Genomic DNA, 23,462 nt, shown 5'->3' with positions numbered 1-23,462 from the left:
GTAGATTGCCCAGAGGGGACTGGGCGGTCTCGTGGTCTGGAATCCCTTCAGATTTTATTTTTTTTCTCCAGCCTTTGGAGTTTTTTTTTTTTTTCTGTCCACCCTGGCCATCAGACCTTAATAATTCTATGTTAATTAATATTGACTTATGTTTATTTTTTATTGTGTCTTCTATTTTTCTATTCTTCATTTTGTAAAGCACTTTGAGCTACATTTTTTTGTATGAAAATGTGCTATAGAAATAAATGTTGATTGATTGACAGATATATATATCATCCATCCATCCATCATCCAACCCGCTATATCCTAACTACAGGGTCATGGGGGTCTGCTAGGGCCAATCCCAGCCAACACAGCACGCAAGGCAGGAAACAAACCCCGGGCAGGGCACCAGCCCACTGCAGTGGGGAAAAAAAAAAATTATATATATATATATATATACATACACACACCCACAATACAAGACCCCCATATTAACCACAGCCCTCTAAGATGCAACACACAAAACGACCGTTTACGTCCGGCGGGTCTGCGCCAGCTGCAGCTCTGAAAGGCGCTATATAAGCACTGTGCAGGTTCCATTCTCTCGCCCACGGTGTTTCCCTAACGCCTGTAACGGCTTGCCCCCCTGCTTCTCCTCTTCTTCCCACCTTTTTTGTCTTCCACTGAAATTAGAGCCTGCCTGCTGCTGCCCCTTCCCCCCTCCTTTCCCCACCGGGTTCAAAGGGTGCCATCTTCAAACACGTGCTAATTACAGCTCTCTCCGCGCCTCCGGCACTCTACAGTGGCTGCTGGTGCAGGAGGTTTACAGTGGGCCGGACTGGTAGTGGGGGGTGGGGGGCAGGGGTGGGGATGGTGGGTTTACCTGACTCTGTCCCACAATAAAACACCCATGCAGCCGTAAAATGGACATCGAAGCCCCAGCCCTCACCTAAGAAGCGCTCACAGGTAAGGGTGGGCTTGCCCCACCCCCACATGTGATGTGGTTTTATATTCGTTTCCCAGCTGCTGTGCAGATGTGAGACCCCCCATACAACCCACCCCCCCAGTCACTCAATCTCTTTCAAGTTAGGATGAAACACAAAGAAAAAGAGCAAACCGAGAGGCTGAGGACGGCATGTTAAGAAATAAATCCATTAAACACAAACTTAAAACGACTTGCGGTTATTTTTTTGTTTTTTTGTTTTTTTGTCTTCAAGCCCCCCCCACGCCCAGCCCCCCATTACTTCTCTCCAATTTTGAACACATGAGCACGGTCAGATGAAGCTGGGGGTCTTACGTAGCAGCAGACCCCGTGACAAAGCCAGGGGCAGGCAGTCCAGCAGCACACTGTACCCCCATGGCACCTCGCTGCTCCTCCTCGCACTCCTCACTCTTCATCAGAGCTGGAGTCCTCCTCTGCGTCAGAGAGGTCGGCGATGGGGAAGCGGAGGATGGCAGCCACGCCGCTCAGTTGGTTTAATTCTGTGGAAGAGAGATGAGGAGACGGGCTTGAATCGTGCGACAAGGGGGGCACACCGGTGGGTCGGTCAGGTGGGCGGGCAGACAGTTACTTACGCTCTCCTGACACGTGCAGGCTGGAAAATATCCTGGAAAACAGAAAGGCCGGTGGTAAGGACACTAGAGAGTGTGTGTGTGTGGCAGGTCACAAAAGGACATTGGCACTTACCTGACAGTCCCCCCGTTATCACGGACGTTGTCCACAAGCTTGACGTAACGACTTCGGGTGGCCACATCCTGGTGCCTGGACCGACAGACCAACACAGGGCTTTAGTACCTGGGAGATGCTCAGGGGTGACAAACACTCTGCTCCCTCGCCAATCACTCGGCATTCACACACCAAACCAACTGAAAGGCTGCCTTGGCGACACTGGGCACAAGCCTGAAGCCAAACCTGGACGGTCACGCCAGTCTATCACAGGGCCAACTGGCTTACAGAGTCACCCATTAACCCTAATGTTGTATGAATCTGGAATGAGGGAACACAGCTGGCACAGACGGGGATGGGACATGCCACCTCCACAATGGCAAGCAGGCACTGGCTTTGCCCCTTAGGACATTTGTGAGGCACCGCTGTGTTGGCCTGCTTACATAAAGAACCTCCATCTTCACCAAAGAGCCCACCACCTCACTACGGACTGACCAGATCCCACCTATGCCTTCCTCACTAAGGTGGCACACAGGCCCCCACTAAACTTAACGGTCACATGGCTACTACAGGAGTCTGTCGCCTCTCACTTTATTGGGGTCTGTGTGTGTGTGTGTGGTGTACACGGCCCAGTCACAACTTTCCCTCCTGTTCCTTACCAAGCAACCAGTAACACAAAACCCGGAACTCTGCTGTTCCTCACTAGGGGGCGCTGCAGACTCATCACATCAACCATACTGTTTCCCACTGGATAACTGGGGAGGGGTTTGGGGCTTGTTATTAGTCACCTCTTCCTCACCAGAGTACCCTGCAGGCACTTGAACGCGCACCCCCTACCAACATAGGGGGTATCCCCACTCCAGACTCAACCCTCTTCTTAATCTTCAAGACGGGGCGTTTTTGGCAGAGTTCCTCAAATTCAGCACCAATATCCTCCGCCAAGTAGCACACCCCCGCATAACAACCCCCCCACCGCCCGTCTCTATTACATTTTACTAAACGCAGACCCTTCTCTCTAGAGGTCTAGATTAGAGTTGGATTGGTGCTAACATTTTGACTTTCCCCATCGATATCAACTCGCTTTCAGTTCCAGGCCGAAAAAACAGAACGGGACCAAAGCAAAGAGGTGACAACTCTACACTTCGTTCCACCAGCCCACAAACACACCCGCCGCCCCCCGCAGATCTTTAACAGGAGTGCGCTCTCCCCCTTGGGGCCTCCAGTGCATTTTTATGTTAATATTCTACGCTCAGAGACCAGGCAACCCCTTGGTGATTCAACCTAAATATAAATTAAATCGAAGAATCCCCATTGGAGATCTCATCGCACTAATAAACGATGGAGCACGTGGTGGACTACTACCATCTACTAGGTTCTGAAAGGAAACAAATCCTGGTGGCATACTATTTTAAAAGTCGGGTTGGTAAACCGTGCAGCCCCAGCCTACATCCCTTATGGGTCTCGCTCTCTTCTTTCTCATTGGAGGATTCTTACTATCGAGCTTTAAACCGGGCTGAACGTTCTTTCGAGAACTTGTCACAGCGCTCTGAGCCTGCACTATGCGTACCAAACTGGACTGAACCGACTTAAACCCACTCCTTCTTACACGAGTGTGGGCCCTGTGTGCTCCTCTGGCTTGGACCACTTCTCCCGTACAAGGAGGCCTGAACACTATCCCACCACACCCTGATTCTCCTCTTCCTCCCATAGTGGGGGCTCCTATATTCCTTACAGACTTCATTCTCCTCTTCCTCTCACTGGGAATGCAAAGCCAACGCATCACACTTGATGGCTGGGACCTCCACACTCTCTGGGCCTGATGAACGTCGTCCTTACAAGACTCTCTCCATCCCTAACCCCCATCCACACCTCACGTAGTGAATAACGAAATATTAATAATGTCAGGTCTGGTCTCACAAAATGGAGGAACAACAGAAGCTATATGTTCTGCAAGTCTGTGATGGTCACTGAGGTGTGCTGGGCCAATAACATCACCCACCAAATCAACTCGCCGATTAGAAAAGCAGGCTCTGTTATGGGATGCTTCCTGGACCTGCCGGAGGTATTACCGGACTAGAGAATGAAGACAAAACTGATGGGCGATAAGGACAATGCGGCACATTCTCCTTGTGACAAACAAGCACAGAGAATTTTTTTGAGCTAACAAATTATTCAGCAACAGTGTCTCAAGGAACGGCACTGGGGATCCTTCATACCGAAGACAGTACGCCTTTATACATCCTTAATGGGACGGCTCTCATTTAGCCAAATCACAGGCGTTCTGCTTTTTGTATTTCTTGTGAGTATTGTAGAAGGGTGGCTGTTGTTGTTAGTTATAAACCACCTTCATATTTAAAAACATAAATGTCGGTGCCTCTGTTGATATTGGTTTGCCATGTCTCTGTCATTCCAACATCTGGTGCACCACAAACATTTGTAGTAATGAGTAATGCGTTTATTTACTACAAATGTTTGTGATGCACCATCGGTTGGGATGACAAATGCAATTCGTTTTATTACTGCATGCATTATAAAACACTCCAATAGATGGCACACTGCAAACGTTAGCACCGAGCACTATGTTGATTACTTAGAGTTCAGCCCACATTAGACGGGTAGCTCAGCTAGTCTTCTATATAAATGTCTACGTGTGGAAGTGTGTGCATCTGTCCGGCCTGGAAGTAAAAGGTGGAGTCGGGGTAAGGGCTCCGCCTCCGAGGAAACAGGAAACTCACTTCGCCGCTAATAACACAAGCGAGGCCAGCAAAACGAAACCTCCGAAGAAAGACAAAGTCGCTTAGCCGCTAGCATCGGTAAAACGCTATCCCTTTTAAAAACACAAGCGAGGTGAGCGCGTCAGCAAATCGAATCCTCCTAGGACAGAGACCCCCAGAGTCAATTACCTGACATCTCTATATTTCAATTTTTTTTCCCCTGATGATTTCAATAGTTTCTAGGACCCTGGGCTTTTTACAGCTTATTTATATATTTCTCAAGTTTCCGTAAAAAGAAAAAATATCCCCCTTGGGATGAATAAAGTTATGATATAGTGCCTGTATCTGTCTACCTATTGTTACATTTACAGAGTAGGGTAAAATGTTTTACTTGCACACCTGACCCCACACCATTCATCACGCTTCTTGGTATAAGAAGAGCGCCATCTTATTTACAAGAAAACACAAACTGGCCCACCCGGGCGTCCTCCTTATTCCCACTTCTGCTCTCCCATGACCCGAAATGTCACTGCATCCTGCTGCGACGGTCCGTCAATTAACTTGGCAGGACAACACAAGACCCATAGTTGCACATTGGGTCATTACATGTACAGTGCAGTGAAATCCTTACTTGCCTAAACAACTCAACACCTCGCCACTCTACAGCAGACACGATTAGCGAGTGTATTTGTAAATACATTGAGATAAATGCAACATCACTTCACGTTATAAAAGAATTAACTGGTTAAGCCAAGCCACCACCATGCTGTGGTGAGATCACGTGAAAGTCAATTGCATTTTCAATGGCTACACTGTTGGTGTAAATCCCAGTTCTGAAGACGCTCCATATGGTCACTCCATCCCTAACCCTCTTCTTCCACTCAGGGTGGGCTTTCCAATTCCCAGCCCTTTTCTTCTCTGTGTGTTGATGGCGGCCACACTTTTCAGTTCTCCCTCCCTAATTCTTCATGTTTGGCCTTCCTCCTCTAGTCTTCTAAACGTTCTACCACTTTCTTCTTCCTCATAGGGTTGAAGCAACACAAGGCCTTCTCTTCTTGACGGAGTTCCATACTCCATCCAGTGTCATTTCCCTTCATCTTCATGGGTTTGAGGGTGCAGCAGGTCGGGGACTCACTAAACACAAACCTCGTTCTTTCTTATTGTAGATGTTAGCACTAAAGGCCTGAAACTCTTCTTCACGTCATGTAGGGGACACACTGCCTGAATCCTAACCTACACTCCCTCTCTCTCTCCATTTTCTGGGATGGATAGAGACCCACTGCCATTTTTCTTCTCCGTGTGGCTTGCACTTTGGTCAGCCCTGGGCTCATAGCATTTCTCTTGCACATTTCCCACCCTTATTGGGGTGGGTGGTCTATACTCCTTCCACAATTTACTGCACATCCCCATCCTTTCTATACCTCTTTCCAGTCCTCACACTTTTCTTCCCCACTGGGGTCCACTAACACCTCTCACTAAAGGCTAAAAATGTCCGCTTCGTCTCCATGGGGCGCACACACATGGAGATCACTTGCGCAGGTAGGCAATCAGGCTTGTCCTGCAGGCCAGTCTCCCTCACACTCATCAAAGCCCTCGTCCCAAATTCCCACCCTTAGAGGTGACAAACCTGAAAAGCTCATCACTGACGAGCAAGACGTCGATGGCCATAGCTTCATTCGCTTTTTCAACGTGAGCCACACTGCAAGAGAGAGAGGACAGAGAGTTTTAGAGACAGGCCAGACCGCCCTCCCTACGCACCCTGACTCCACCAGTGGTCTATAATGTCCGGGGCACCACTTACTCCCTTCTTCTCCAACCCCAACCCGGCACTCATCCCAACCAGCAAGCAGCCAGGCAGGCAAACAAAGAGGGAGTGGCAAGCGAGCAGTGTGACTGACTAATCCCCTCGGGCTGCGAGAGCGGGGCTTTCCCTGAATTATGAAGGATTAAGAGTCAAAAAATGAACGAGACAGTCTGCAAAAACAGAGGAGGGGGGAGGAAAAGGGGCAAGCCTGTTCCACCGTCTGTTTGCACCAATATATATTCTGTAGGTTTGGTAAGCAAAGGGGACACTATTCCCCTTGATGTCCCCTCTCACTAGGTGACAGAGGTTTGCTTGTGTTCTACTTGAGAAGGTGCAGTTTAACGTGCGGCTCGATCGTTCTGTCTGTACCCTCACTATCTGGCCCGCAGCTTGCTTGACCCGTTGCCATTTTGAACTCCCGATGTGGATACACCTCGGCCTGAATAGCTCACCACGGGGGGGCACTTCATCACCAGGTGAACCGTTCTCGTCTGCCAAGCACTGACTTGAGATCTCCAAGGGGCCAGTGACCCGCTAGCTTTTATGGAAAGGCGCCCCTGTGGTTCTGTCAAGTTCTTGCCTCTCCTGCGGCTGTAAACAGATTTACTGACGAGTGGCAACAAACGATGAATTATCTCTTCAAAAACATTCAGACTCCCAAAAGGAACTGACACCCGAGTCTCCCCGGCAAACACAGAGGGATTAAGCACATAGCCTGACAGAGATGCGGCTCAGGGTAGGCTGCCAAAGCTGTGCTCAACTGTGAAAGCAGACTTCATTACCCTGTCACCACTTCAAAACGAGCCACTTAACTGCGCTCAGGTGCAATTAGCGCCTCCGCCAGACTACTACAGTAGGGAGCGACCCACCTCGACATGAACGGGAGCCTGCGTCACAAACCTGCCCCTCTCACACCTGGACTCGTCCTGCTGCACACCCGGCAGACATACCGAGGGGGCAGGCGCCCGCCAGTCGTGTGTGCGAGTGGGGGTCACTTTGACCATGCGGTGACAGCGCCCTCCGCTCAGCAGGCTCATCTGCACATCTGGACACCGCAGGGTGGTGGGGATTCTGCTTTGTGGTCACTTCAGGTACGTTGAAAGGCACACAGATCTGAGACATGGGTGCATGTTGGAGCATGTGGCCTCTGCCGCTTATTCCCGGAGATTAAAAGGATAAATTCTGAAGCTATTTAATAACTCCCCCCCACTCCAAAACACTTCAGAGTGGGGGCAGATCAGGTTTCACAAGCCAGAGGGGAGAAACTGCTAAGATTGTCTTTTTTTTTTTTTGATTTTGGTGTGTGTCCCAGAATTTCTCCTGGCAATAATTCTGAGGAGGCCGAGAAGCTGTGGGAGGATGGCGAGTACAACAACTTCCCATAAGTAACCCATCGGTGAAAGCACAACCCACATTTTTAAAAATAGAGATGGGGGGCTTTGGGGAAAACCCCAAATACGGCACCATTTTAATTCAGGGCATACTCAAGTAGAAAAAGCAGGGAGCATGCTGGTCTGGGTAGAGGGTCACACAGATGTCACAGGTCAGAGCCGGCCGAAACACAGGCAGCATAATCGACGTCAGACTGTCCCGAGGGTTAGGAGTGGGCGCAGACACACGCCCTGAGTCACTCCTGTGAAGCAGATGGGCACATCTGGCTCACCGCCTTATAGCTCTCCTCCTGAAAAGGGCGAGCGACGAGACGATTCAAAGTAAAGTTGTGGTCGGAACTGCTGGCGCCCTTAGATTTTAGGCCTGTCATGTCCAGGACCTTCAAGAATAACTGGAAATTTACCAGCTTTTGATCAGAATATTGTAATAGGGCGTCCAAAGGTGTCTGTTCAACTGGAGTGTGGGAGTTGTTGTTTCCTCCAAAGAAAAGAAAAATAAGGCGACAACTTTATTAAGACCTCACTCCCTAGCATTTGATTGGTCATGACATCCACCAAATGTCTGTCAACATCTAGAAGCTGCTATTCACTTCTCCATCAGCTCTAACTCTTGAATGTTCCTTTTCCCTCCCAACAGCGGAGTTTTGACTCCACCCCCCCCCAACCTTAAACCGGACGAAAAGAAACCGATAATTGTGTTATTTTTTTTTTTTTTGACCCGGAGCTGCTCAGTATCAAACTGCCAATCATTTTTCCAGGAGATCCTATGCATGATATAGTGCTGTGAAAAAGTATTTGCCCCCCTTCCCAATTTCGTATTTTTTTTGTACGTTTGGCACACTTGAAAATGTTTCAGATCATCAATCATGCAGCAACTAATTGTCCGAAGCTCCCCAAGTGAACCAACAGAAAATGGCACATCTCCCTGTCTACAGAAAAGATGTAAAACGTGTGCCCACATTTATAACACAGGCCGTATAGTTATACCACACTGCCGACTTGAACATCACATAAAGGGGTCATTTTCCTGCAGATCATCCAATGTGGTCTACCTAATTCTCTGCATGAAATGTCTTGACACTGCACTCTATGTGGGAGAACCTGGACAAACACTCTGGCAGAGAATGAATTTAGACAGGTGCCACATGAAGCGGGCTGCTACAGGAACATCTGTGTTGCCACGTTTAAACAGCCATGGACACTGTGAGAGGGACTTTAAAGTCACAGGGCTTATGGACAACTTCAGAACACAGCAAGAGAGAAAAGAATGGAACGTGAAAATCATGTTAAAATTTAATACATTACAACCTGGTTTGAATAGAGACATGGGTCTTATGGCCAGATATGAGGATTGCTTGCATCTCTCAGACTGACACAGACAACCGGTCTACAGATCCACATTGTATTGAAAAACTCATCACAAACTTCAAAGGACTTTGTCGGACAGTTATCTTATCCAAAGATCTTGACTATACATTGTTCTTCTCTCTCTTGTTAAGTTAATCTTACACTGAAGAATGTATTAATTTTGTACATTTAAGATTTTTCATTTAAAGATTTACCAATGTTGTTTCTTGTCCTAGTGTGTGTATATATAAACACAGGGAACTCCAGTTTCTGTATTACATCTCACCTGAAGAAGGGACCCGAGTTGCCTCATAACTTTGCATATTGTAATCTTTTTTGTTAGCCAAAAGGTGTCAGTTTGCTTGGCTTTTCTCTCAGATCATCAAACAAATTTAAATATTAGACAAAAATAACCCCAGTAAAACACAAAATGCAGTTTTTAAAGAGATGATTTTATTTATTACGGGAAAAAAAAAAAAACCTATCCAAACCTACATGGCTCTATGTGAAAAAGGAATTGCCCCCTAAACCTAATAACTGGTGGTGCCACCCTTAGCAGCAACAACTGCAATCAAGCGTTTGCGATAACTGGCAAGGAGTCTTTCACATGGCTGTGGAGGAATTTTGGCCCACTCTTCTTTGCAGAAATTTTTCAATTCAGCCACATTGGCTGGATATTCACTCGCCTTCAGGATTACATGGTAGAGAGCAGAATTCATGGTTCCATCAATCACAGCAAGTCGTTCAGGTCGTGAAGCAGCAACGCAGCACCAGGACCATTACACTACCACCACCATGTTTGACTGTTGGTATGATGTTCTTTATCTGAAATGCTGGGTTACGTTTACGCCAGATGTTAACAGGACGCACACTTTCTGAAAAGTTCAACTTTTGTTTTGTCAATCCACAGAATATTCTCCCAAAAGTCTTGGGGATCATCAAGATGTTTTTTGTGAAAAAAGTGAGACAAGCCTTTATGTTCTTTTTGGTCAGCAGTGGTCTTCCACTTCTGCCATGCATGCCATTTTTGCCCAGTCATGAACACTGACCTTAACTGAGGCAAAGGAGGCCTGCAGTTCTTTAGATGTTCTTCTGGGTTCTTTTGAGACCTCTTGGACGAGTCGTTGCTGCACTCTTGGGGTAATTTTTGTAGGCCGGCCACTCTTGTGATGGTTCACCATTGTCCCACCTTTTCTCCATTTGTGGAGAATGGCTCTCATTGTGGTTTGGAGTCCCAAAGCTTTAGAAATGGCTTTGTAACCTTTACCAGACTGATGGATGTCAGTTACTTTGTTTCTTTAGATCGCGGCATGCCGTCTTCATTTTTGGGACCTTTTGGCTTACTTCACTTTGTCTGACAGGTTCTACTTATGGTCTGGCAGTAAATCAGGTCTGGGTGTGTGGCTGGTGAGATTGAACTCAGCTTTCCAAAATATGTGATCAACTACAGTTACTTCATGATTTAACAAAGGGGGCAATTACTTTTTCACATAGAGCCATGTAGGTTTGCATACTTTTTTTTCCCTTAATAAATAAAACCACGTAAAAACTGCATTTTGTGTTTACTTGGGTTCTTTTTGTCTAAAATTTAAATGTGTTTGATGACCTGAAACATTTTCAAGTGTGACAAACATGCAAAGAAAAATATGAACTCAGGAAGGGGGCAAATACTTTTTCACAGTACTGAATATCTAAAAATGCAAAGGCATTAATAACTTTGACCCCAGCTGTGGATGAGATGTGTATTCTGAGTTGGTTAACGTTTGTTCAAACCCATAATTATCCCAAGTGCTCAAGACCCCTACACAAACTAGACACATGGGGTGTTCCATACTGACCCGTAAAATGCTCGATCAGGCTCCTGCTGCAGCATCTTATAAAAATCCTCCAGGACCTTCACCTCACCGGCAGCCTGAAGCAAGGACAGACAGAAGGAATCAGCCAGGAGCTCACTTAACTCTAAATGGCCACTTTATGTCAGCCCCCCCCCATCATTCTGCTGATACCAGCATAGGTGAGACATCCCCACCCACAATTACAGCAGCCCATGTGAACAGAGAGCTGAGGAGACTTCATGCCAGCAAAGCAGCGGGTCCACATGGAGTATCACCACGACTGCTGAAGGCCTGTGCGCTGGATCTGGGGAGTCATCTACAGCGCATCTTCAACCTGAGCCTGGAACAGGGGAGAGTCCTGGGGCTTTGGAAAACATCTTGTATCACCCCAGTTCCAAAGGTACCATGTCCTGGTGAACTGAATGACTTCCGGCCTGTCACCCTGATGTCACATGTGATGAAGACCATGGAGCGGCTGCTGCTTCACCACTAAAGGCCACAGGTCCGCCACACCCTCGACCCTCTGCAGTTCGCATACCAGGAGAAGGTGGGAGCGGAGGATGCCATCATCTACATGCTATACCGATCCCTCTCCCACTTGGACAGAGACAGTGGTGCTGTAAGAATTATATTTCTGGACTTCTCTAGCGCCTTCAACACCAGCCAACCTCTGCTCCTTAGGGACAAGCTGACTGAGATAGAAGTAGATTCATACCTGGTGCCATTGATCGTGGACTATCTTACAGAAAGACCTCAGTACGTGCGTCTCGGGAACTGCAGGTCTGTCATTGTGGTCAGCAGCACAGGACCACCACAGGGGAATGGACTTTCTCTGGTCCTGTTCAGCCAACATACATTGGACCTCCAATACAACTTGGAGTCCTGCCACGTGCAAAAGTTCGCTGATGACACTGCTATCGTGGGCTGCATCAGGAGTGGGCAGGAGGAGGAGTACAGGAACCTAATCAAGGACTTTGTTAAATGGTGCGACTCCAACCACCTACAACTGAACACCAGCAAAACCAAGGAGCTGGTGGTGGATTTTAGGAGGACCAGGCCCCTCATGGACCCCGTGGTAATCAGAGGTGATATCCCTATAAATACCTGGGAGTGCAGCTGGATGATAAACTGGACTGGACTGCCAATACTGATTCTCTGTGCAAGAGAGGACAGAGACGACTATACTTCATTAGAAGGCTGGTGTCCTTCAACATCTGTAATAAGATGCTGCAGATGTTCTATCAGACGGTTGTGGCGAGCGCCCTCTTCTACACAGTGGTGTGCTGGGGAGGCAGCATAAAGAAGAGGGACGACTCACACCTGGACAAACTGGTGAGGAAGGCAGGCTCTATTGTAGGCACACAGCTGGACAGTTTGACATCTGTGGCAGAGCGACGGGCACTGAGCAGACTCCTGTCAATCATGGAGAATCCACTGAACAGGATCATCTCCAGACAGAGGAGCAGCTTCATCAACAGGCTGCTGTCACCATCCTGCTCCACTGACAGACTGAGGAGACCCCACACTATGCGACTCTTCAATTCCACCCCCCTAAACATTAACATTATACAAAGTCATTGTCTGTTTTACCTGCATTGGTATCACTCTTTAATTTAATATTGTTATTATTAGTATGCTGCTGCTGGAGTGTGTGAATTTCCCCTTGGGATTAATAAAGTATCTATCTATCTATTAGGACCACCTGGCAGTGAAAAAGTGGCTGCAACTCAGACTTGGTCAAGAGGTTTACTGTGTTTGGTCAGACTTTGAATGGGCAAGATGTGTCATCTAAGCCAGTTTGAATGTGGGGTGATGCTTGCTGGTTTTGCGGACCCGACCCGGTGGTTTTCATGCACTTCCATCTCTGGAGTTTACAGAGAAGTCAACACAAACATTGAGTGAGGTCAGAGGTGTCAGACCACAAACCCTCAAATTACAACAGTGAGGTGCAGGAGGGCACCTACAAATTCACCCTCCACCAGATTGGCTACAGCAACACAAATATGGGCCTATAATGGTTTTTACTTTTATTAACAGTACTGGGGGCACATGAGCAGCAAAACTGACCAGTGAAGATTGGGGGGTCGGGGGGAATAATGAACCTCAATTTATGTTGTAACATGCGAATGGCTGGGTCATAATTTGGTGTAAACGGCATGAATCCATGGACTCATTCGGCCTTGCGCCAATGGTGTAAGGATGGTGGTGATTGGCTGATGCCGTGGAGAATGTTTAGATTGGGCACACATTAGGCCTCTTAATACCAACTGAGCATCATGTGAATTGCTGTGGACAATCCACATGCCTTGATGGCCACACTCTTCCATCTTTCATATGGAGAACACAATATGTCACAAAGAAAACATCTCCTCAAGCTGGTTCCACAAACATGTCGGTGCCTACAGTTTAACCCAATGTCCTACATACCCCCCAAAGATCGTAAAATCTAACAGAGCACCATTGAGAGGAGATGTCATTAGAAGTCCACGGCTGAAGAATCCACAAGAACTGTGAGGCTATCAAGTCAGCATGGACCACACAATGTTTGTGACAATGTGTTGAAATAACGACTCAAAGCTGCTTTGGGAGTAAAACAGAGTCCTACCTGGCACTAGATAGACAGACCCTTTATAAAGTGGCCATTGTGGTCTTTCTAGGGGCTTGGTGCTAAACGCCACATTCAAAGAATTTGATTTTATATGGCACCCTACAGAGTAAGCCAATTTAGAGCATAAAGCAGATTATCTTAAGGGTGGCAGCATCTTACATCTCACCTTAGTGTCTGCAAGCCGACTGGTCACCGTGGGGTCTGACAGGACTTCTGTGGAGAGATGAGAAGAGCTTTTAACCGTCGCATGAAAAATGCACTCTTGAAAAAGGAAAAAAAAAAAAGTGATGCTGCCCCCCTACTGACAGCCTGATGCCCACCTTTCAGGGAGTACTTGTGGCCCGAGGAGGAGTGCACCTGCACAAACTTGGAGCGGTTCTCCAGCAGAATCTTGTTGTCGGTCTTTACCGCTTGCCCAAACAGGTAGGTGCAAAACTGGTCCTTGACGAAGCCTGGGCTGGCGACCAGAACACACTTGACAACTTAAAAAAAAAAAAAAAAAGAAAAATAAGGAGTGAGAGGGGAGGTTCTGCGCGGAGAGCTGCCCTCTTGTGGCTCTGAAGTACACTGCAACTCACTATCGAAACTGATGTGCCGGAGGATGCCCTGCATCACTGCCTCAAAGAAGCGCTCGAGAGCCTAAAACAGAAAAGAGCAGGGAGACGTGTGGGCACACAAGTTAGCGATTTTCTGTTTCCAGCCCTTGTTAGTCAGGCCGTTATCAATCCGACATAATCAGAAAGTCTCTGGTTTGCTACAGGGCCCACGCCTCCCACTCCATAACCAGTAAGGTAGGCCCCACCTCTCACATTCAGTCAGTTGCCTGTACCTTGTCATGTTGTGTGCAGTTCCCTCGGCGCTTCCTGGGGATGGTCACTTCTACTTTGGCCCTCAGTAAGGTCATAGCCGGGGTCACCAGCACAATGTTGGCCAAGCCTTCCTGCATGATGACAGCTGCCAGATCTGCTTGTTGGGCGGGGTCACAGGCCTGTTCTGTGCAAGGTGGGAAAGGCACGTGACTTAGAGGGATGAAAGGGAATAAGACTCGCAGCGGGCACTGAAACGCGACATTGAAGTACAGTGTGCAGGACGGGCACTGGAGTGATACGAGCAAACAAACCAAGGGAGGACCTGCCAGTGTCCACCATAAATACCAAAGGCACATTTAGCTCATGTGGTGGGCTGGCGCCCTGCCCGGGGTTTGTTTCCTGCCCTGCGCCCTGTGTTGGCTTGGTTTGACTCCAGCAGGACCCCGTGACCCTGCAGTTAGGATATAGCGAGTTGGATAATGGATGGATGGATCACAGTAGCAACATGTCCACAGGTAGAAGTTTGACAGTGCCGATTTATTGGACACAAATAAGACAGACGTGCTAGTAAACAGTATAATACAACAGGTTGTAGGTTGCCATTTTAGACTGACGTCATGATCAGAAGTTAAAACAAAGTGGGCTCGACACGCCAGCCACAAGTTTCAAAGTTGGAAATCTGACTTAAAGGGGGCACTCCAGTTGGCTCCAGCAGACCCCCGTGACCTTGTAGTTTGGATAATGGATGGATGGATGGAAGTTTAGCTCTGCCAAGGGAACGCCCACAACCAACTGCATGATTGTCGTTCAGGGGTACCGAATGCTGTACAGTATGCATCCTGTCCCTTGTATCCTGGTTCAGAGCTAGGGTTTGTGTCACTCTTTTTTTTACCAACCCTTTCTTTAAAGTGCTGAAGTTTTGGAAGCGTTCGGAAACTCAGCAAATTCCAAAAAAATAAAATAAATAAAAAATGAACTGATTATCGATCAGTGGCCCTTACATCAGTTATAAGAAAATGGCTGGTTCTTGTTCACCTTACACAGGTCAGCTCCTCTTAGGATCCCTTGCAGTTTGCATACCGGCAGATCTGCTCAATCGAGGACGAGATCACGACTGTTCTTCATACACTTTTGGAGAAACCACATGCCTTTAACTCTTTTAGGGCGGATGTCGACAGGAGAGGTTGAGGGCGCATATTGACAAAAGTCGACATCCGGGGTAGAGGGCAATAGTCAGCCGTTAATGGCGACAAAACTCACTGTTACATTCAAAGGTAGGCCCTCTTTGCATGGAGGAAAGCGAGGCTCGGTGACTCGCCATCTAATCCCAGCGTTTGTACGAGTTATGCAACGTAAACTAAGGCAAGATGGCATCGACATCTCTCGAGGGAGCGAAGCGAGTGCAGAAAGCAAAATACTCCGCAGACGATGCCTTGGGCATTAATCGCCAAGTCGGACTCCGATTTTGTTGAGAGTGATTAGGAGATCGAACACGAGAGAGTGTGGAACTGGAATTAGCTGACCGGACCCCAGGAGATCGGCTGCCAGCTGAGCACATTCATGCATCTGCCGTAGTTACGGCAAGGTTCACCTGTGAGGTCTACCCAGACATCGATCTGCGCTGTGTGTTCTTTTATAAAAAATAAAAACACGAGTTTTTGGAAAAATATTCAGCCCTGGGAGAAAAGAAACAAACAAAACAAAACAAAACAAAACAAAAAAAGGCTGTAAAAGTGTTAAGACTGTTTATTGACTTCACTTCAACCTTTAACTGCTGCAGGACATTACAGGCGGACCCCCATCTCACCCTATGGATTATTGAATTTCTCCTTAAGAAGGAGCGGGTTGTTAAAGTCATATTGCTGCATTTCTACAGTAGTTCATTATATAATCGATGGGCACAGTGATTTGCCCCGATACGCCTCACCATCCCTAACAACATCCAACCCGCTATATCCTCACTACAGGGACACGGGGGTCTACTGGAGCCACTCCCAGCCAACACAGGGCGCAACGCAGGAAACAAACCCCGGGCAGGGTGCCAGCCCACCGCAGTCCATAACAACAGCTTAACTCTTTGAGGGCTGAATATTTTTCCCCAAAAAACAGTTTCTGAAAAGCAATGGTCTCACACAGAAATCAACATAAAACAACGTCTGTTGCTGCATGCAGTGGCTGCCAGGTTTGCCAAGAATGGGTGGCAGGCTTGCTGCCAGGCTGTATTTGCATGGCTGGAGCAGCAGCAGTCACGGTTGCAGTGCATTGCCATCTGGTTTCTATGTCTTATCATTGTTAAGTGGCAGTCCTCCTGGCGAACATTGCCATAGGCGTGTCAGCTCCACGATTAGCTGGGCACCAGTCAGCTGAAGCTGGAACCTCGCATTCGTTTTCGATCGCTTGTATCAAAATTGGAGTCCAGCGAGTCACAGTCCAGTTCAGAGATAATAGGCAAAACTTCATCCACGGAGTATTTTGCTTTACGCATTCGTTTTGATCTTTCGCCAATATGTCAGTGCCATTTTTGCTCGTTTGTGCCTTACTACTCACACGAGCACAGGAGATCTCGGTCAAATCAACGAAGCTAACTAACTTTCTAGCAAGAGTCGTCCAACTAAATCATAACGGTTGGTTTTGTCACACTTTACAGTCGACTACCATCGTCGACTCCTCCTTTTGAGGAAAGTCGACATCAGCCCGGTAAGAGTTAAGAGAAATCCGACAGCAACTGTTTAGCTGCCACGTTTGCAGAGGATACAGCGCCAACCAACACCTCCGACAAGGTGGCGCATTTTGAGAAAGAGGACACTCGAGGATGCAGGACCTCCAGTTAAATGCGAGGAAGACGAGAGAGCTGCTCATTGATTTTTTAGGACTAACCACTGGTTCTCAACGGCGGACACGATGGGACACTTAGTAGCTTTAAGTACCTGGGGACCGTACTGGATAACGGCATGAACGTAAATGAAAACATCGACAAAAATGCCAACACTTGCAGCCACTGTGATCGCAAGGCTAGGGAGAACGAAGATTTCAACTGGTATCCTATGGACCGCATATTGAGAGGGCAGCGACATTTCCACTTCCGGCCTGGTTTGGGGGTACTGTCTGTGTCTAATACAAAATAATCCATTTAGGGACAACGGAAATTAGGACTGGCGTAACAGAAGAGCGAAAAAGCAGAGCAGACGCGCTGCTTAAATAACGGTCTCCAAATTTTACCTTCTGGGAGGAGATACTTCCTGCTAAAATAGAAACAGAAGATGGACGGTAATTAAACTTTTAAACGGGCCAAATACAATTTTGTTGAAATAACTATTCTAAAAACCTGTTATGTATATAAATGTTACTGATTTGTAGTTTTTTTTTTTCATGCCTTATATGTTGCAATGGATCAAAGCAGACCATAAAAGCAAACTCCGCTCAAGTCAACTCTGGCACAAATCACGAACGTCCGCCCCGTGCAGACTTTGACTTTCTTGCCAGATACGACTCACGGCTGTCTCTCACCTTAAGCTTTCTCTTTTTTTTTTTTTTTATGTGGTTACTGCCAAGGGCTGAATGAATTCATTCCATCCCATGATGCAACACTACTGACAAAACGCAGCTGTCTTGCCAGTAATTTTGAAATTGTCGTGACTGATCAGATGCAAAAGTAACCCTCGGCAAAAAACCCCCTTTACATTTTAATCCAAAAAAAAAAAAAAAAGAAGCTAAGAGGCTCGTCTCCAGTTTCACTTTTAACTTCATTTTATGTGATCACATGACTTATTAACAAAAAAATTAAAAAAAAAAAAAAAAAGCAAAAGGAGGGAATTTTTCATTGTTACACATTGATAATGATAAGCGTAACCACTCTCGGCTCACCAATGCGCTCCAGGACCACGCTGTCCCAGACCTTCTTGGCCAGTGTGAACTTTCTGTTCAGCTCCAGCTCGATGGTGTGGTAGGCTCCCATCTGCAAGAGACCAGAGGGTAAGATGAGCTCGGGGTGAACAAACCTGATCAGAACACCCACAGACTCCACTTTCATTCTGTGCCGGGGTTCGCTGCCACACTGGACAGTTGGACTGAGCGGCACCCTGTGCGTTTTTCCGGCTCCTCCTGGCGAGTTCCCATTTGCTCAAATTCAGGTGTGTGAGGCATCAAGAGGCTTTGAACTTAGTGCCGTGTAAAGGGTCGAATAATTGTGTTAATGTGATACTTCGGTTTTTTCATTTTAAATACATTTGCAAAGAAATCCTGTTTTAAAATGAACTGAAATCATTTTACCACAAGGCTACAACATAAAAATTGTGAGCCCAGGACCCCACAAGAATCGCCATTGACTACTCCGTAGTCGAGAACCAAGGATTTGGACTTGACATGTGCTGCTGCGGGGAGCCAATGTGTTGGCGCGAAGAGAGCAATGACACGTGCTCGTCTCTGCCGGTTGAACTCTGGCAACGCGTGCAGGACGTCCTGCCAACAGAGAGTCGCAGCAGGCCAAAGACTTGCAGGCTGCTCTTACACACAGAGTGGATCTACAAGATCGAGAGACTGCTGCAATGTGGACAGTGGAGGGCCGCTGGTCATCGATCACCACTCCAAGGTGGTACACTGCCTTGGCAGGTGTTAGCGACAATAAACCAAGCTGAACAGAGACGGGCTGCTGAAACGACAGAAGTGGCTGGGATACCCCAAGGAGGTTCGTCTTTGCCAGGGGCACAGCTGGAGATGGTGTTCCTTCATCCAGGTCGAGATATCAGAGAGACAACCCGAGGTCCTAGCTGATGACCATGCAGTCCCCTAGAGGGAACGACAGGTCCAGCTGTGTGTCCTTGGAATATCACCGACATGAGAAATCTGGGGACAAGGGAGGAGTTTTGAGAGGAGAGGACAGGACTCATCACTGATGCTTGGGGCACCTGCAAGGTCCCCCCCCACGATGCACCCTTGATATCCCTCCACACCAGGACACATAGCAGGATCTCAAACTACCGGACGCCCATCCCCATGATGCTAGGGGGTCAGAGAGAGAGAGAGAGTGGTAACCCCACCAACACTGCCGTGCCTACCTTCACATATTCGTTCTCCTGGATATTGGTGCCTTTTACCCGCAGCTGGCACGCCTGTGTGTCAAAGTCAATGGCCTCCACGGAGATGGTGAGGGTGGTTCTCACTCGATTGCTCCCAACACTACCAGTAGACGACTCCGTCAGAACTTTCCTACGATACAAATTACACACATTAGCGCGAGAAAGAACACAAATGACATTACGACCGACACGAGAACATATCCCACCTACCTGAAGGTGGATGCCCGGAGGCTGTCGCCCACCTGCAGAAGATTGTAAGTGTGCCACATGTCTTCAGGCTCTTCGGGCATCAGGGTCACCTGACTGAGGAAACAAAAAAGAAAAAGAATTAGCATAAGCGCCCATAATTCAGGGTGTTCATTAAGAAATTAAACAACTTACTTCACGAGGTAAAAGTACATAATAAGCAAAAACAGCTGAACCAGATATCTGAAAGATTAAAATGTGTGCTTCAATTTGAACATTTAAAGTCTAGAAATATTTTGGATTGTAACTGAAATTCATCATTTAAAGCCTCCGACAGAGGTTGAGGGAGGGCTAGACCCCTAATAAAGGATCAAACAGATACCATAATCACTGACCTTGAACTAAATAGTCTAAAATGACACCTCCACGTGCCTGTGTTTGAAACTAACCTTCTGAGAGAGGCTCTTAGGGGGCTGGGACCACCAGTTAGGAATCAAATATCAAGAATATGATCATATTTGTCATCAGCAACCTTGAAATAGCAAAAACAATATGACACCCCACATGCCAAGATCACCAAACCCCATTTTTTTTGAAATTCTGTGAAAAGGAGTAACTTTGACCCCTCGTAACCCATTATGGGGGGTCTACTGATGTGGCCTGCGCAACGTCAAGTCCTCCTATTGGTTTACTCTTTGCCAAGAAGGTTTAATTTCCGGCACAAAATATGGTCCGCCCACAAATGAGGGTTTTTTGGGACAAGAAAACAGAAATATGAGAGAGCCCACAAAGCCTGACATTTTAACATTACTGGACATCGAGACGAGTCGAACGGGTTTCCTCATAGCGTCGAGTCAGGAGTAGTGCGGCATTAGAACTTAACATTCTGACTTGGGTTTCAGTGCCAGCTTTTTGGACATCAGTACTGGCACCAATTGCAAATACCGTAACACCAAAACCCCTTACCCCTCTTATTCCAGCCTCCCCGGTGTGCTGCAGGCCTTCCCCCCAACCGATGCCCAGACCGCGTTGAAGCTTTGGTTCCCCGATTGTGTCAAAGCCAGTCCCACGTTTTGTGAGAGATGGATGCTTGTCAAGGGAAGGAAGGGGAGTTTGAGAGGAAAGCTAATGTTTACTTCCATTACTGAAAATCCCAAAATGCTACAACATGCCAATGTAAAATGTGGATTTCCAAGTACCTTTCTAATACCCGTATGCCATTCATCTCTATTCGCGTTGGACTGGCACTAAAACGTTGGCACCCGCTTTCAGACCTCAGCAGCGAGACTAAACCAGCTCACATGCAAATGAATTACAGAGAATTCCAAAACTCCCTGTCTTTCTCCAGCCTCACCAAGGACGGGGGGCTGCCAGCGGCAGGTCCCCCGTGAACTGGCCAATCGTGTTGAAGCGGGTGCTTTGGTTTTAATGAAACAGATTCTCAAAACTGCAAAAGCGAGTGTCCGGGTTAAGAGGGGACTGACAGAAAAGTGAACGTTTATTTCCCGTACCCAAAGCTACCGGAATACTTGAACCATCCCGTTTTAAAAATGTGGGCTTTTCTGAGATGGTATACCACACAACCCTAGTCGGGTTTGGGGGGTAAAACTAACGAAAGTAATTCTTATGAACGTAAAAATACACAAGACACACTGGGGGTTTGAATGGCATGCACTGCTAGGGTGTAAAGCAGTGCCAGAGGCCACAATCACCTTGTCACTGCCACAGTAGTGGCTACACCTCTCCCGGCCGGGGGGGGTAAGGGCTGGGGGTTTGGCTTCTCTCCTGTTGCAGGTTTGGGTCCAGTGACGGCCTGACACCCACTCCAGGGTTTGTGCCGATTCCCTAACACTGATGGAACTCAGCGGGTTCGATTGCGTGTTGGACGGCTTTAACGAAGAGTGAGATCAGCTCTCAGCCCTTCGGTCGTACCGTTTAATGGTGTTGGATTTTCCGGCCGGTCTGTGGCTGAACTGCGAGGCTTCACTCTAACGACTTGCACTGGCGCCCTCACCTCGTCTCCAGTATCACAGTCGGCTTTCCTGCCGTTCATCACGTCACACCGGCTTCCCCTTCGTTGTTCATTTTACGTTTAGAATTCCGTTTTTACGCCCGTTTCAACAACAGATGGTATTCTTACAGCAGCCCCCCTCCTCACGCCAATGATTCGCCCCGTGTCTCTCATTATCGCGACAACTACACGTCACCGGACTTTTATTTAGTCATTCGGGCTCTCGTATTCCTTTTACCCCTGGCCTCGTGTGAGGCTGTGACACAATTCGCCGGCTTTCGGAACTAGAGAGCCCGGTAGTTTAGTCATTGCTCGTTTGTATGAGAATTCAGACACCGGCACTTACCCGCCATTGTCCTTCTCAATGGCTTTGCTGAGTAACTTCATCTTGGAAAGAAATGGTTTTCTACCGGAATATCATTGATTACTACTTAAACCATATCTGAATTACACAGTAAAGTCAAATGCCTTATCGATATCCACGGAAGCGAGCCACAGCAGCATTCCGCCGGCAGCCCACCATGCAACGAGAAGGAAATGCCGCTGACGTCACAGGAAATGCCTTACATCTTAAAGATTGGGCTCGCGCTCTGTGGGCGCCATCTTTGTTAGGGGCAGAGCGTTGTGGGCTTGTGAACTCATTTTAATGTTTATCCTTATCGTCTAGTGCAAATTATTATGTGTAATGATAACGATCAGTTAAACCTTCTTTAATGTGTTAAATAAAATAGGAATTATGATGGTGGGAAGGAGGTGGCTTTGTATGTTACCAGTTTGTGTGGGGTGTTTGGTGAGTGCCAAGACGTTTATTAAGATTGAAAAGCCAGGGAGCGCCACAAAAACACAAATAAAAAAGTAAAATGAAACATCATTTTATTGTCCCACCAGAAAGCGAAATGCAATTGTAAACTAATAGGGAAATAAAATGGAAAAGGACTTGCAAAATTAATAATATTTATAATCAGGGGTGTCCAACTCCAGTCCTAGTAAGGTTTTCATTCTAACCATCTACTTAATTAGTGAGCCGCTTTTGCTGCTGATTAACGGGTTTTGCCTTTGTTTTAATTGACGGGACTCAGAGTCCTTAATTGTTTCTTTTTCCTTAATGAGCAGCCAAACAATAACGAGACACAAAAGGAGCAGATCTCCCAAAAAATAAAGAAAGGTGAGGGTGTCAGTCAGGTAGGTGTGCTCAGGTCACCAAAACATCTTGACGGTGGTCTAAGTAAAGAACAGAAAATCAACAGAATGAGAGCAGCAACAAGTCCTGATATTCAATAACGGCTTTAATTAAAGAAACTGGTTGGAGTGAAACTGGCTGAAGTTTGATGTTCCAGTTTAGCTGGTCATCTGTTGGCTCGTCTCACATCTCATTTCTGTTTGGCTGCCATTTAATGAAGAAAAGAATAAATTCAGAGGACTGAATCCTTAAAAACGAGGCTATTTAAATGAAGGGAAAAGGAGTGAAAGCTGATTAGGAAAAAGGTGAGAATGAAAACCTGCAGCCGCTGCGACCCACCAGGACTGGAGTTGGACACCCCTGGTTTATATAAGGTGTTCCAGATCAAATTATGCAATTTTCATTACGCTATAACTTATTAAGTTTATTACATAGAAAATCACCCGGAAAATCCCGGACCATCGAGAAGTGTGTGAACTGACAACATGAAGAATTGTCTTCACGCCGAACTGGAATCGTCTCCACATAAATCAAAGTCATCCAGACGATCTGGATCTGCATAATTAGATCTGGACCACCCTGTATAGCGCTTTCCTATACTCAAAGTGCTTAGACAAGCGGGGAGACCACCTCAGCCACCCTAATGTGGATCGCCCACCTGGGTGATGTGATGGCAGCCATTAGTGCGCCAGTACACTCACCACACATGGGCTGTTAGGTGGTGAAGGGATGAGTGAGAGAGATAGCCAGTTAGAGACAGGGGGTGATTAAGGGGCCAGAATGACCAGGCCATGATGGGCAATTTAGTCAGGACATTGGGATGCCCACTACTCCTTAAAAAGAATGCCCACAAA

The 23,462-nt window shown here is 47.2% G+C and overlaps 1 protein-coding gene across 1 annotated transcript; it reads right to left on the bottom strand.

Moving 5' to 3' along the window:
- Nucleotides 1–1,101: 1,101 nt before the first annotated feature.
- On the bottom strand, nt 1,102–21,973 carry pelo (pelota mRNA surveillance and ribosome rescue factor). The gene is made up of 13 exons (XM_039765004.1): nt 21,775–21,973; nt 19,442–19,534; nt 19,211–19,361; nt 18,021–18,111; nt 14,177–14,340; nt 13,926–13,986; nt 13,668–13,829; nt 13,514–13,560; nt 10,743–10,816; nt 5,990–6,061; nt 1,670–1,744; nt 1,558–1,589; nt 1,102–1,464 (listed from the first exon to the last, which is right to left on the bottom strand). The coding sequence occupies exons 1-13, from the start codon at nt 21,813–21,815 to the stop codon at nt 1,370–1,372; spliced, it is 1,158 nt and encodes a 385-aa protein (XP_039620938.1). The 5' UTR covers nt 21,816–21,973; the 3' UTR covers nt 1,102–1,369.
- Between the last annotated feature and the right edge of the window lie 1,489 nt (nt 21,974–23,462).

The sequence above is a fragment of the Polypterus senegalus genome, chromosome 10, assembly GCF_016835505.1.
Source record: "Polypterus senegalus isolate Bchr_013 chromosome 10, ASM1683550v1, whole genome shotgun sequence".
Taxonomy (NCBI): domain Eukaryota; kingdom Metazoa; phylum Chordata; class Cladistia; order Polypteriformes; family Polypteridae; genus Polypterus; species Polypterus senegalus.
Note: the sequence above shows the minus strand (reverse complement) of the source record. Positions and strands in the feature narration are given on the sequence as shown.

Coding starts and splice junctions, on each gene's coding strand:
- pelo (XM_039765004.1), bottom strand. CDS start 21,815: ATGAAGTTACTCAGCAAAGCCATTGAGAAGGACAATGGCGG. Junction 13,561..13,667: donor CCACAAGTACTCCCTGAAAG/GTGGGCATCAGG, acceptor ATCTCTCCACAG/AAGTCCTGTCAGACCCCACG. Junction 1,465..1,557: donor CCTGCACGTGTCAGGAGAGC/GTAAGTAACTGT, acceptor TCTCTTCCACAG/AATTAAACCAACTGAGCGGC.